Genomic DNA, 14,850 nt, shown 5'->3' with positions numbered 1-14,850 from the left:
GAATTTTAAAGGGATATTTCACCCAAAATTCAAATTTCACTCATTATCTACTCACCCTCATGTCGACTAAGAGCTGTGAGAATTTTCAGAGTCCTCTGTTCCTTCTCTGAGTTACGGGGGGGCCCGCACAGCAGTTTTTGTCCATATAATAGTTGTCAATGGATACCAACTTCCTTCGTCCAAAAAGACACACCAAAAAACATCCAAATACCTCCATACTGCTCGTCTTGTCTCTCGTGATTTGCACTGACCGGTGGAACAATTTCTCATGTCGGGGCTTCAATACCAGAAGGACATTACAGACGAGCAGTATGGAGGTATTTGGATGTTTTTTGGTGTGTCTTTTTGGACGAAGAAAGTTGGTATCCATTGACAACCATTATATGGACAAATACTGCTGAGCGGGCCCCCCTGTAACTCAGAGAAGGAACGGAGGACTCTGAAAATTCTCACAGCTCATAGTTGACATGAGGGTGAGTAGATAATGAGTGAAATTTGAATTTTGGGTGAACTATCCCTTTAACATTTTTTACGACGACTCATTTGTTTGGACCCCCGTCGGGGGCAGCCAGCCCGTCTTCCTCCTCTCATCTCGTCTCACTTCCTCCCTCCTCCTCATTACTGCCCTATGAAATCTAATGAGCGAGGCCCCCGCTGACGGTCCTGAGAGCGGCCCGGTCGGAGCGAGGGCCCCGCTGACGGTCCTGAGAGCGGCCCGGTCGGAGCGAGGGCCCCGCTGACGGTCCTGAGAGCGGCCCGGTCGGAGCGAGGGCCTGTCCGCCGCCGCCGCCGCCGCCGCCTCGTCCCCGGTTTAACCAGACTAAACGAAGATCTGCTTGTGAGGTCGGAGAACGAATGGAAACAAATTGAAACTCTTCTGTCATTTGTAACTAATGAAACAGATGTGTGATATGCCTGATGTGATCTTCATGTTTCCATCAATCCATCTTCTTCCTCTTATGTAAAGTGGGATCATGATTGTAGAAAAGTAGATCCAGACATCCCAGCTCGTCCTGGAGGTGTTCCCAGGTCAGATGGGATATGTTGGGGTCTCCACCCAGGTGGATAGACCTGGAGAACCTCCTAAGGAACGTGCCCAGGTTCAGCATCCTTACCAGAACCCTGGACCACCTTTCAACAGACTCCTGAGTCTCTAAGGTTGACAGGAACTCTAACGGACAAAAGCTCTAGGGCTGACCCCATTATCATATTTTGATAATCGAAGCTTCGCGGACATGAAATCGATTTTAATTGAAGCTTCGACGGCCGGGGGGGGGGGGGTGCGCGATAGTAACATCAGGGGGGTCGTAGCGGAAATAATGAAAGTAATGGCAAACAAACACTGCATATCTCCAAAATCAGGCAGGTTTCCAGGATGCCAAGTAGCCGACTCATTTTAATGTAACAATTGCCGATGAGAACCGGTGTCAAGAAGGTCAAAAGGAAGAAAAAAAAACAATCAATCACGGACTTCATGATCGATTACCATGGCAACGAACGAAGCTTCGAAGCTTCGACTTTTTTGGGTCAGCCCTAAAACGCTCCACCTGCTGACACGAGCCATGAGTCATCTGTCGGTTACAGGGTCCTGAAGGTAAAAGGACTTCATTGATGTAAAAAAAAAAAAAAACAACCTTGAAGATGGAAAAGCACAACATTGAGGAAACACTCGAATCCGCAAATGGTCACTAATCAGATGAAGATCAGAACAGAGATCATCTAGTAAATCAAGACCTTTCCTGTTCGGGCCTGATAGTGATTCATTCATTCATTGGCCAGACCAATAACTGACTGGAGTAAAGACAGGAAATGTCAGAACTCATAAGTTTCCAGGAAGCCTAAGAAAACCTTCTTCAGTCCTACCTGTTGACAACGACACACTGAGAGAGCAGCTGAAGGTTTATGGTCATTTTGTCTTCAATGGAAACAGCCCATCATCTCTGGGTTCTGTTGCATGAAATAAGGTTGTTATTCAGACTTCTCTTCTGGCTGTAGATCATCCAACCTCTAGGTGGAGCTGGGTGCAGCGTTTCAAACCACTGAGCCAGGTGGTGGTAACCGCGGTGCAGCTAACAAGAAACCTCAAACCTCTGAGAAGACCCGCTGCCACCGGTCCAGCCGCTGACAAACAACAGGCAAATGTCAAGCCTTTTAGTGTGTGTGTTAGTGTTACAGCGTCTCCACAGAGAAGAGCCATTCATGCATGTGGTGCTGTGGTAAGAGGTGACATTAAAGCGGCCAGCAGCTCCGGCCTGTCAGCGGAATAACAGCGCTGCAGCAGAGTTTCACCTCTGCTACTCATGTCTCTACTTGCCACATTCATGTCAGAAATTGTATTGTTTGTTATCTGAGTGTTTTTACATCAGAATAAATGTGTTTTCTCTTCCTGCAAAGCCATTTCTGGAATTTCTCTACCCTGAAATATAAATCCACAGGTGCATGTGAAGGTGATGGTGACCAGGGGCAACGGATCAAACACCTCACAGATCAGATTTTTGGAAAGAACAAACAATTTTGTTTGTTGTAACACGATTGGCTACCGTAGACTCCTTGGTTTCCCTACTGCCACATTGTCTGGACAAACTGAAACTTCCCCGTGCAGCAGTTTACTGTGTGAGTATCCGGTGATGTCCTCAGTGATATGGAGCCAGCAGCTCCAGCTGATGTCGGTGGGTGTGATCTTGTTGCTATCGCCTTAGGTCACTTCAGGCAAGGCTGTAAATCAGTGAGCAGCAGGATGACGGTGGATGAAGGTGAAGTTGCCAGAAACCTCCATTCTGCTTCAACACATGTGTGAAACGTGGCCCGTAATCTCCTGCTCAGCACTGAAGTACGGCCAGAAATGTGTTTCTGCAGAACATTATGATGTCACAGTGAAGTTGACCTTTGGCCTTTTGGATATAAAATGATCCAAGTCATTATTATCTTACCTCTTTATCTATTTAGTGTGAATTTTATCGCAATTTCTTCAATTTTTTTCACAGATTCACAGCCAAAAGTGTGGCTTTGAGGACACAGTGACCTCTGACCTCTGGCGTTGTATAACTGCCATATAAAATATACAACCTCCCCTCCCCCTCCCACCCCCCACCTGTAAACCACTCTGGGATCCCACACAGGGAGACCCAGTCTGAAGTGGGTCAGTCCTGGGTTTAACTCACCGACTCCAGCTGGTCCATGAGCTTCACCAGGAACTTCCTGCAGTCTGGTGATTTACTGTCCAGCTTCATGCCCGACTGCATCGCATAGAGCCGACCTGCAGAGAAGTGACAAGGATTAGACGTCTTTTTTACTGCTCAGTGAAGTCTACTCCTCCTTGTGTGGACGAGTCGTCGTACAACAACACAACTGATCTAAACACACACTCACTCACACACGGACACGCTTCGCTGTACAGAGAGGATCCAAGTCCCACAATCCCTCATCTGTCAATTAGTCCTGAGGAAGCAGCAGCAGGAAGTCTGACTGACTGACTGACTGACTGACTAACACCGTGTCTTACACAGACAAAATGTTCAGAGAAACGATGACACTGAACTTTATAAACACTAGGTGTGTTTCAGCCTGCAGGACTCTTCTCTCATGTCCTGGTTTTACTGCGACAAGACGAGATGAAGTTTAACACCTCCACACTTTGGAAACTGAAAAGTTCAACAACTCATTTTCATATCCATCCATGCACACAAACACACACACTCAGTGTCCTGTGCTACTATAAATTATCAATGGCTCCTTGTGATGGAAAAAAAAACTTTCACCAGTCTTAAAGGAGAATTCCAGTCATTTTTGACCCCTAAAACTTTGTCCTGATGGTCACCCAGTGTTGGTTGGAGCAAAAAACGCGACTAAAATTGATGCAGGCAAACCGGAGTTACACCATGGCTAGACGGCGCTAGGGATAGCCACAACGCTAACCTATGGGGGCAATTCTTTCACCCACAACAAACACTCAAAAAACAATCAAATATCTGGTACATGACTGGAATCCTTAGAGACACCACTGAACTCATATAGTGTACAGTATAAATAGTATAAACTTTGTGTTTTTGCATGTAGTCACTAGGGCTGGGACGATATGCTTTTCTCCCGATTCGATTCTTCTACGATTTTTTGGATGGCGATTCGATTTAAATTGCGATTCTACGATATTGCCGATTCTCTCGATTTTTAGTCTGCATTTTTAACATTTATCTGCACACAAATACTGTAGGAGCCTATAAATTAACATACTCCATTATAAAGTGAAATTAAACCCTTTTCAAAAACCTGTACTCTCTGTATGTAAAAAAGGCTAACAAATGCACATAGCACAATATTTAAAAAAAAATCAAAAAAAGAAGAAATTTTAAAAAAGAAAAATTAAAAAAAAAAAAATCTATTTTTGAAAAAAAAAAATTGTCAAAAAGATATCGCGATATTTATGTGAATCGATTTTTTCTCCCACCCCTAGTAGTCACTCACCTCAGATAGCCGAACTCTGAAACATCCTGGAAAGACATTACTATCCGATCGCAGAGCGCCTGCTCTCCCCGCCACAGAAACAAACACTTTTTTCTTGTTGTGGTGATTTCTTTACAAAAATAAACGGTCAGAGATATTATGGACATTACCACTGCACAGCTCCACCGTTTATTTTTGTAAAGAAATGATCACAACAAGGAAAAAGTGTTAGTTTCTGCGGCGGGGAGAGCAGGCGCTCTGTGATCAGATAGTAACGTCTTTCCAGGACGTTTCAGAGTTGGGCTATCTGAGGTGAGTGACTACATGCAAAAACACAAAGTTTATACCGGTTTATACTGTAAACTATATGAGTTCAGTGGTGTCTCGTAAGGATTTGAGTCATGTACCATAGATATTTGATTGTTTTTTGAGTGTTTGTTGTGGTTGAAAGAATTGCCCCCATGAGTTAGCGTTGTGGCTATCCCTAGCGCCGTCTAGTAGCCATGGTGTAACTCCAGTTTGCCTGCATCAATTTTAGTCGTGTTTTTTGCTCCAACCAACACTGGGTGACCATCAGGATTTAGAGGTCAAATATGACCGGAATTCTCCTTTAAATCAGCAGGTCCAGCCAACACACTTTTACTGTCCTAACTCACACACACACACACACACACACCACATAGTAAAAGAAGCACTCAAAGTAAACACACCTTTCTTTGAAAACAAGCAGATTGTTTGTAGATTATAAATTGTTGGTGTTAAACGTCTTGACTCAATGTTAATGTAAAGAGTAAGAAAGTTAAAGTTGTGCTGATGCAGCAGCCATCAACAATCTGCTGCAGCAGGAGGAGAAAATAAATGCACATAATAAAAAACTTCCAGGCAGCGTCGTCGTCTGCACCCTGCTCCGTCCCATGGTGGAGTCTGTTACCTGGCAACAATCTCTGAGCGCCCTGCAGCCCTCTGCTTCCACCCTCATGTTTGGTGTTTTGAGTCACAGTTCGGTGTCACTGTCCTGCTCAGCATCAGCGGGACAAAGTCTCATTTCACAGGACAGACCGGTGGGAAGCCTCTGTTTCTAAAAAAGCACCACATGCAGGCGGGTAACCAGTCAGAGCAGAGAGACACACAGCCAGTCAGTCAGTCAGTCAGTCAGTCAGCCAGTCAGTCAGTGACAAAGACGTCCTTTGTGCCATTACACCCATACAGTGCAACATTCACTTTGACTGTTCACAGACAATGAGCTGCGACACAGAAGAAGCTTTGAGTGCAGAGAGGAAGTGAGGCCACAGAAACACTACATCCATCCAGCCCCCTGCTGGACACCAACTGGGCCTCTATACAGATGTTTGTATTAAAGGGGACATATTGTGGAAATATCACTTTTTGAAGGCTCTTTGACATATATTTAGGTGTTTTGTTGCCTTCCGGGCCCCAAAATGTGAGAACTGACAAAAATATCAGTCATTTTTAGGCTCCCCAGGTTGAAATCCACATGGTTCTGGCAATGATGTAACTAGTTTTGGAATTTGCATAAAACCACCACTACCTGGTACTGGTAGAAGGGGTGGGGCAGGGCAACCAGTGATTCATTTGTATTCAACTCATTGAGTGCCAGCCCTTTTATAAAATGGTCAGTGACTTGTGTCAGCGTTTCGGGGCATTTTGAGTAATATTTCAAGACCCACAGAATATTATGTACTGTGACTCTGAAAACATCAAATAGCTCAAAGGAAAGAGGAGACTCTCTATTTAATTAGGGAAAAAAACATTTGTTTGTACCTTGTTCCATTCTTGATTTATCTTAAGTTGAATAGAGCCTGGTTGCACCAAAAAGACCACTTTTTTTCTAGAAAGCTTTACCAGCCGCAGAAAACTGCGTTTGACGTCAATGGCACCCAAGCGTTGTATTTTGATTGACGTATATATACGTCAATGGCACTCAATGAGTTAAAGGGACAGGCACTGAAACCAGCCATTCTGAACAGGGCTGTTTGGAGAGGATGAAAAGAGTTGTGATGTTTGATCCTTGGGGTATTTTGACCAAAGCATGTCACAGACATGTCTTTAAGACACCTGGGAACTGTTTTAATTTGTGGAAAGGGGGTAGAATATGTCTCCTTTAAAGCTCCCTACAGTTTAAAGTTAGATGTTTATATTAAAGCTGCTACATCAAGGCTAAAATCCGGAACTCCAAAAGCGTTTTAATAACTCAGAAAGTTCTTCAAACCCTTCCTTGGCATGACGGCGAGTAGAAAATTGGTGAATTATCGATTTTGGGTGAAGTATCCCTTTAAAGCTCCATACGGTATAAAGGTAAATGTTTCTATTAAAGCTCAGAAACTGAACTTTAAAACCAGCCGTCAGAACTTCCTCTCACTTTGTGATGTCACAACGAAGGAGTCACCAAGCCCCGCCCACACTTGGACTCACCATCGTTCAACACTTGTAGAATTTGGTTTCTCTGAGTGCTTTATTCTGAAATTTGCTGTTTTTATTGGATCACTCAGAAAACTGTCTGTTCATTCAGTCGTTGTTTTCTCGTTTAACCCGAAGTGGCTTTGGCCCTTTTTGTAGTTTTTTCTCCAAAAGTTTCCCACAGTGCTGCACAGAGCCCGTGTTTGAGTCTCCTGTACAGATTTGACACGAGTGTTTGAACCATATTTGTGGGATCATTGCACAAAATGTGAGTTTATGTAAACATGAGCAACATCGGCCTATTTCCCTCTCCTCTATCTGTCTCCTGTTTCCTCTCTGGTATCTGTACATTTAACAAACCGGCTTCACATGCTGATCTAAACTGCACCACTTCCTCTACAATTCCTGAAACACGCTCAAATTCCAGCAAGAAGCACGAGCACGATAAACGTTTCCAATCCGACCTGGACCCTGGACTTCCTACCATTATTTGTTTCGGGTGTGCCCGTCTGATGAATCACCCACAGCGAGAGAGGTGACACAAACACATACCTATTCACTAAATCACTGCTGCTGCCACTCCTGCAGCACTGTCACCTATAAGATACATATAAGCCAGAGGAATGAGTCACTTCATATCACATGTCACTTCCTCGTCTTCTCGCCTCCTGATGGACGAGAGCAGACCATCCAACGTGATTGTTTTCAGTGAATAATGCTTGTGGTACAGTAGCAGGTGTGTTATTTATGTCCATTACAATGAAAACAACAGCAGAAGTGTTTGTAACTGCTGGAAATGACCATGATAACCTCGCAGCCTGTTATTTACACAGATTACAGGGTCCTTTTCTGGCGCTTTTCACTCTGCTGCACCTCTCTTCTGCCCATCATGCATATAATGAGGGTAAGAAAATGATTTTCGCTGCCAGTGGTTTTTGCTGCTTCCTATTCCATTTTAAATCATCACAGTGAAACGATAAGCAGATGAAGGGGCTTTGTACTCTGGTGTTGGTAAGGAAGGATATCAGTCCTTGAACTTTCTACACAGGAGGTTCTACATCCTGCAATTCCAAAGAACACTTTGTAAGATTTTGCCAATTGGATTGATTTCAATCTGTAAGACGTGTCTCAATCCAATGGCTTTATCCAAAATTCAATATTGCCACATATATATATATAACACTATCACCGGATTGACTATATCATGATGATTCAGGTTCTTATAATATACAATCTTAGGTATGATTTGATTTTACAAAGAAATGCAGCACATGGTGGAAAATATTTAATATCTTCTCTGAAAATGACCAGGCTGTATATAGGTGTAATCATTCAACCGATAACGATCCCATACCACTGTTGAATTAATAAACTGTACATCTGTCAAGACTTTCATTATTTAATCATTATTTGTAGCTCTGACTAATTTATTTAAAGGGAAAGTTCAACATTTTGGCAAATTGGCCCATTGCCATAATCCCTATAGTCATAGCAGTAGGTTTGTTACCGTTATTTGTCGGTGCAAGCTATTTTTAGAACGGCGGAGCAGAGCCGCAAGCTGCTCAGAGCTACGCTACGGAGCCTAATGGGATTTCTTGGTTTCCCTCATCAAACTCATCAAATACACAATCCAACAACTCCAAAACGCTTTCGTGGACAAGTTGTGACCTGCACATTCACCACGCTATGAGATAATAACAGTATGTTATGAAACTGAGCCGTTTTCAAGGTAAATACAGAGTCTGCTTGCTGAAAAACTGTCCCTGAAGGCAACGCGCATCAGCAGTTTTGCATGAATTTGCCTCTAAAACAACTCTGTCTAGTAACGTTCTGTTATTATCTCATAGCGTGGTGAATGTGCAGGTCACAACTTTCACCAGTGCGCTTTGGAGTTGTTGGATTGTGTATTTGATGACTTTGATGAGGGAAACCAAGAAATCCCATGAGCCTCCGTAGCGTAGCTCTGAGCAGCTCACGGCTCTGTTCCGCCGTTCTAAAAACAGCTTGCACCGACAATTAAAGGTAACGGACCTACTGCTATGACTATAGGGATTATGGCAATAGGCCAATTTGTCAAAATGTTGAACTATCCCTTTAAGAGTTTTGTACCTCCGCATTTTATTTTGAAAAGTCTGTGTGACTTCCGGTGTTATTGATCACGGCAGTTGTGTCCGGGTTTTGGCAGAAGCACACGGCCCATTGGTTTATGACCTGTGGTCATTTTGTAATAAAAATAAAAGAAGACCGAGGATAAAACACGAGTTATAGCTTCACTGTGCTTCCTGTTGAGCTTTTTCGGAGGGCTGAGAATTTAAAAATCCGAACAACATCTTCTCAATGTGGAAGACGATGACGGCATCAGGCTGGGCTTCAACATTACTTTCCTAAATTTGTGAATTTGTGAACATACGGCCTCATGGATCAGTCCCATTTTCTGATATCTGACCTAGCTGTTTAGTCAACATCTGGACAGGGATCTGATCTTAATATCTCTGGTGCAGATCCGTCTGGAGAAGAAGATAAGAACTTACAACTCCCTAAAAACCAGGGAACCAATCACAAACACGTTTTTTTTTTTTTGCTGTTGTTGTTTTTTCTTAACGCGATGATGACAGAGAAGAGACGTCCAAGCTTTTGTTAACATGGAACATGGCGGCCACCCAAGAGCAGCTGTAGCTTCAATTTTGAGAGACTGTAATAGTGATTTTCAGTAAAACGCAAACAAACCAGAATCAGAAGTCTTTCTTCTCAAGGACGCCGCCGCTCTCGTACCTACAGGGTTTGGTACATTTCTAATTTATTGGCTATAGCCTCAACATCTGGATCGTTGCTCTGATTGGTCTATACGTCCTCTAGAAGTCGACTTGGAAACCACTGCAGGGAAATATGCCAGTATTTGATAATATTGCCATAATTCAATCCGTGGCCTCTAATCTGTCTGATCTTTGTGGCTCAAGAGTTGGAGACATAAAAAACACAAACACACTGACGAAGGGACTTGTAGTTTTTTCCAGGATGAAGTTGCCAGTTCAATCTCCGACCGTCAGCCGTTATTGGTTGATTTCTTGTGACAGTGTTTTCACTACATACGTGTCTGAGTATGTTAAACCAATCAATGCCAGTGGCTCTGCCAGAGAGGGAGTGGCCACAGGAAACCATGTCATGTCCACGCAGAGGCTTTCACAACCACCATTACTACTCACCCATTGTTTACAGTAAGTCTTACTAAAACTAATTGCAGCGATGATTAATTAGTGTTGTTGAAATGTCATGTGTTGGAATTTTAAACAGTTTTAAGGCAGTTTCATGGTCAAACCCCAAAATTCTGACTAAGTGTTACTGCTTGGGACTAAACACGTCTTTCTGAGGGGAGTTTTCCTGATGAACGACCAGATTTGTTTTGACCCGGCCTTATCTGGGTGTGACAGTCGCCCTCCACTGCGCTGGTGTTGGGAGGAAATACATTTAGCTGGAAGAATTACCACCAGAATGGAGGCGCTGGCAAGACGCCACGGGCTCGACGCAATTTTGACGTCGGCCACAAAGAATCCGTGCCAATCTGAATCTGGGCCAATGGAGTCGCTCCGTCACAAAAATGACAAGGGCGTTATTATTGTGGGTAGCTGCACTGCTGGGTGTGTGTGTGTGTGTGTGTGTGTGTGTGACAGAGAGAGAGGGGGAAATATGCTCTGAGTGAAAACAGAGGGATGAGACGGAGGACGTATTACACAACATGCCACTGTGAGACGTCCACATGAAGCACAGAGAGTCTGAGACACTGTGACCGGCTCAGGTCCTAGGTCAGTTTAATAAACCACGAGGCGATCGATAACGCAACGTCTTCTGCCGTTTGCTCTGGTTTGAAGTCAGAGGCCAGACGGTGATGAGCCGTCAGTCAGACAGAGCTCAATCTGTGCTGACCAGCTTCTATTTAAAATTCAACAGGCTGCCACTTGTAGCTACTCCAACTGAGGGTGTGCACCATCACTCTGATCCATGACCATACAAGGAAATGTTCTAAAGTCAAATGGGAAGAAATAAGGACTGACCAGATAATCATGACAACAAATGATCTGACAGGGAGTATAAAGTAACATTGGGCCTCATTCACCAATATCTTCTTAAGAACCTTCTTAGATTCTTTCTTAAGTTGTTCTTAAGAAGTTCCTTAAGAAAACCCTACGTCAGATTCATCAACGCGTTCGTAAGCCTCAGAATTGTTCGCAGCTGTGTTCTTATGCCATCTCCTCCTAAGTTGAGGGCGTGTGCCAGGTGATCTTAATTAACATATGATTAGCATAGGTAACTGCCCCATCAATGCCCGTAAAAGGGCATGAGACTGCAGGGCCGTGTGCAAACAGCACCCACAGGCACTGAGCAGAGAAGGTGAAGTGAGAAAGAAAGTTGAAATGCTCAAATGAAAATCTGGGAGGGAGCACCAGACTCCAAACGTAAAAAGAACTTAAGTAGTGAAGTGGCGCTACTGCGGCAGGAATGAAACAAAGAAACAAACAAAAGGCTTATATTTAGTTTATATTTTTATTAGGGCTGTCAGAGTTAACGCGTTAATCGCGATTAGATTAATTAAAAAAATTAACGCGATTAAATTTTTTAATCGCGGTTAATCGCGGCCCATTTTGTCCTCTGTCTGCTGGACTGGAGGACTGGAGTGTGGGACCTCCAGTCCAGTAGGTGGCGGTAAGCCACCTTCAAGTTGGTTGCTACACAAATATACACAGTCTAACATATATCCACAGCTCCATCCATTGATTTTTTGACGGCTTTGTTGTAAACAAATGCACATGGCCATGTATTGATTTTTTTGACGGCATCGGTTGTCAACAAATGCACGTGGCGATGTATTGATTTTTTGACCGCGTCTGTTGTCAACAAATGCACATGGCCAGGCAGAGACGTAGCAAAGTAAATGGCAATTTCCACTGGATGCAATTCGTTTCAATTCTGTGTGAGTTTCATGCATCATGTGTTATGATTAGGTAGGCCTCCTAGGTCTGGTCTAAAAGTTGTTTGTCTAGAGATTATAACACTTTGGAGTGTTGAAAGTCCAAAGCGCCATATATAATATTTTTAATAGAGATTAATCGCGAGTTAACTATGGAAAAAATGCGATTAATCGCGATTAAAAAAATTAATCGTTTGACAGCCCTAATTTTTATATTTATATTTAGGCTATATTTAGTAGCGTCAGCAGTGGATGCAGCTCTTCGGTTGTTATCAGAGAGACCACACTCTCACATGTGCCATCATAAATGTCATCATATTATCACATATGAAAAAAAAAACAGTTTTGTGTAGTGTGAACACTTACAGTAAGTAACTGTTGCAGCCCGCAATTAGGAAAAAAAAAAAAATCATATCGGCAGCTGTATGCCCCCCCCCCCCAAAAAAAAGATATGATATGAATTAAGTTTTTTAAGAGACTGCAATGATTTGTCAATTATTATTATTAATATATGATTATTAAAAACATCATAAAAGATAAGAAAATAATTCTTATTCAAATCATATAATGTCATACAACTGCAGAACAAAAGAAAACGCTATAATCTGTTATTTTTGCAGAAGTCTCAGCACCTAAAAGTGCGTAAGTATACTCCTGACTGTTCTTAGATTTTGTTCTTAGTTAAGAACAAATTCTGGATAAGAAAACATTCATGAATGCCACAATCTTCGTAAAAACTTCGTAAGTAGGACTTAAGAACAAATTTGTTCTTAAGAACGGTTCGTGAATGAGGCCCATTGTTCACTAAAATCCAACAGTTAGGGCCGATGCTCTGCCAACAATGTACGTTTTTAGGGAGAGTGTTGGTACTGGTTAACAGCTGACTGGTCAATGACATGGGATGAATGCTGTTGGCTTGGTTACATGGAACAGTCCAACGTAGATAGGGTACAAAGTAGAAGTAAGTACTATACAATAGATGTACTCAGATTCAGATTCAGTAAAAACAGGGATGACATTTTAAAGGAACATTGTGTAGGAATTCCTCCCATCTAGCGTTGCGGTTGTACATTGCAAGCAACTCAATCATATTTTTCATGCTGCATTCACGTGAAATTGGGCAGACGGCAGACGGACAACAGCCGCTGCACGTAACGGCATAAACAAACAAGTGGTCCGTCAGTACGAGGCAAAACAATACACGTGACAATATGTTGTCATGGCGATGTCGTATTGTTTACCTGACCCACGTTTTACCGGCTTTCTCTGGACTTCTGTGACTAAAATGACATCTGGTTTGTTACCGACGGCCGTCTGCCCGACTGCAGGTGAATGCAGCATCAGTGTAACGCTCCATTCCTCCTCACTGCGTTACCGTGGTGACTTTTCACAGACGCCACCTCGACCTGAGCCGACAGCTCCGGTGTCTCCGCTGAGTTTCCGTGGTTTCCTACCGTCACGCTGCCACTGAACGTAAAAACATGGCGACACCACATGGCAGCCAGCACCGAGTTTACCCGCTCCATGGAGATATGAATGATATGAACGGCTCATTCAGAGCTGAAAGGAACACTTCAGTTTGTTGATGGGGGGGATTACTGATTAATGAAAAACAGACTTTTGAACGAAATAGCATCACATTTTCCATTGTATGTATCGTCCCTGTTAAATAAACACTAAAATAAAAATAAAAATAAATAAATCGGTCTCAGACAGTTCCAGAAAAGTTTGGATCCAGATGCGACTGATCTGAGCCAGGTCAGACACGTGAAGGTTGGAAAGCCGGCCGTCTGCAGGGAGCTTCACATTAATACAACAACTCATTTAAAAGCAGTGAAGTGAAGCAGTAAAGAGACTGAGGAGGAGCGGAAACATCAGCTGCGTCGTCTCTGGAGACGGCCTGAGAGGCTGAGTGGGCTGCATCTGAATTAATCTCTACAAATTATTTGTCAGTTCTGATTCCAACTGGATCTGTTAAAGAAAAAAAAGAGCGAGCCCTAAAGCTGACTGATCCAGGATCAGTGGGAAGAAGAAGAAGAAGAAGAAAGAAGAGGTGGGGTGGTCTCTCTCCCTGTCGTCCTTTAGAGTCACTGATCAGTGGTTTAGAGAAGAGAAACTGAACTCATAGAGGAGACGTCCAAGTCTGGTATGAAAAACTAAGAACAAATATATTTAAAATACAATTCAAGTAATGTGAACAAGCTTCTGCCCCCCCCCCCCCCCTTGTCCAAAGTCAGAGGTAGGGTACCTGTGTTCAGTTTCGGCTCAACAGCTCATTTATAACGTCGATGATCCAATCTGTGTAAAACGGCGTTTGTCCCGGAGCCAAGCGGCGTCGGCCAGGGAGCCGCTGGTGAATCGCACCGCTTCATTACAGCTAAACAAATCATGAGTTTGACTCAACCCGCTATTGATCGGGCCTGTCCGGGGGGGGTGGAGGTGAGGTAAAATACTGTCTGGCATTAGCGGGCTAATTTAGGACGACCTGCTGATGTAGGGCTGAGGCCAAGTGATGGATAACACACATCAACTGTCAGACTGAGAGAACGGCAGCCCGTCTGGTTCACTGAGATGTTTTCTAATGCTGAGAGACGGTGGAGGTTTCCTGATCACCGCCTGAATGTTTCACTTATAGCTCCAGATGTTAGTGTTAAAGCTCCATACGGTAGAGAGGTAGATGTTAGTTTTAAAGCCCCGGTATGTAACTTATTTGGCTTTTTATTAGCAAAAATCAAATATGGCTTTCATAAATACGTATTTCACTGAAGTGGAATCACATTCGCATACAAATAAAAGCTTTCTCGTACCTTAGAATGAGTTGTTACAAGTCGTTACAAATACATAAGTGGGTGACGCACGGAACCGAGGCGGCCATGTTGCATCGCCATTTTTTACGTTGAGTGGCAGCGTGACCGTAGGTAACCACGGAAACTCAGCGGAGCTGTCAGCTCGGGGAGAAAGTTTTCCAGGTAGCGCCTGTTAAAACTGTCACCACTGTGTAGTGTGAGGAAGGACGGAGGCACTGGTGT

The 14,850-nt window shown here is 43.4% G+C and overlaps 1 protein-coding gene across 3 annotated transcripts in view; it reads right to left on the bottom strand.

The window, feature by feature from the left end:
* The window catches only part of vta1 (vesicle (multivesicular body) trafficking 1), an 80,417-nt gene that overhangs the window by 55,155 nt on the left and 10,412 nt on the right, over positions 1-14,850 (bottom strand). For all 3 annotated transcript variants that reach the window (XM_085770924.1, XM_085770925.1, XM_085770926.1), the window contains exon 2: positions 3,162-3,256. In XM_085770924.1, coding sequence (XP_085627050.1) covers positions 3,162-3,256 — 95 coding nt within the window. The remainder of the gene's footprint in view (positions 1-3,161; positions 3,257-14,850) is intronic.

This window comes from Trachurus japonicus, chromosome 24 (assembly GCF_045865225.1).
Source record: "Trachurus japonicus isolate A0001 chromosome 24, Traja_1.0".
In the NCBI taxonomy this organism is placed as follows: Eukaryota; Metazoa; Chordata; class Actinopteri; order Carangiformes; family Carangidae; genus Trachurus; species Trachurus japonicus.
The sequence above is the reverse complement of the archived record's forward strand: the minus strand, read 5'-3'. Positions and strand labels throughout refer to the sequence as shown.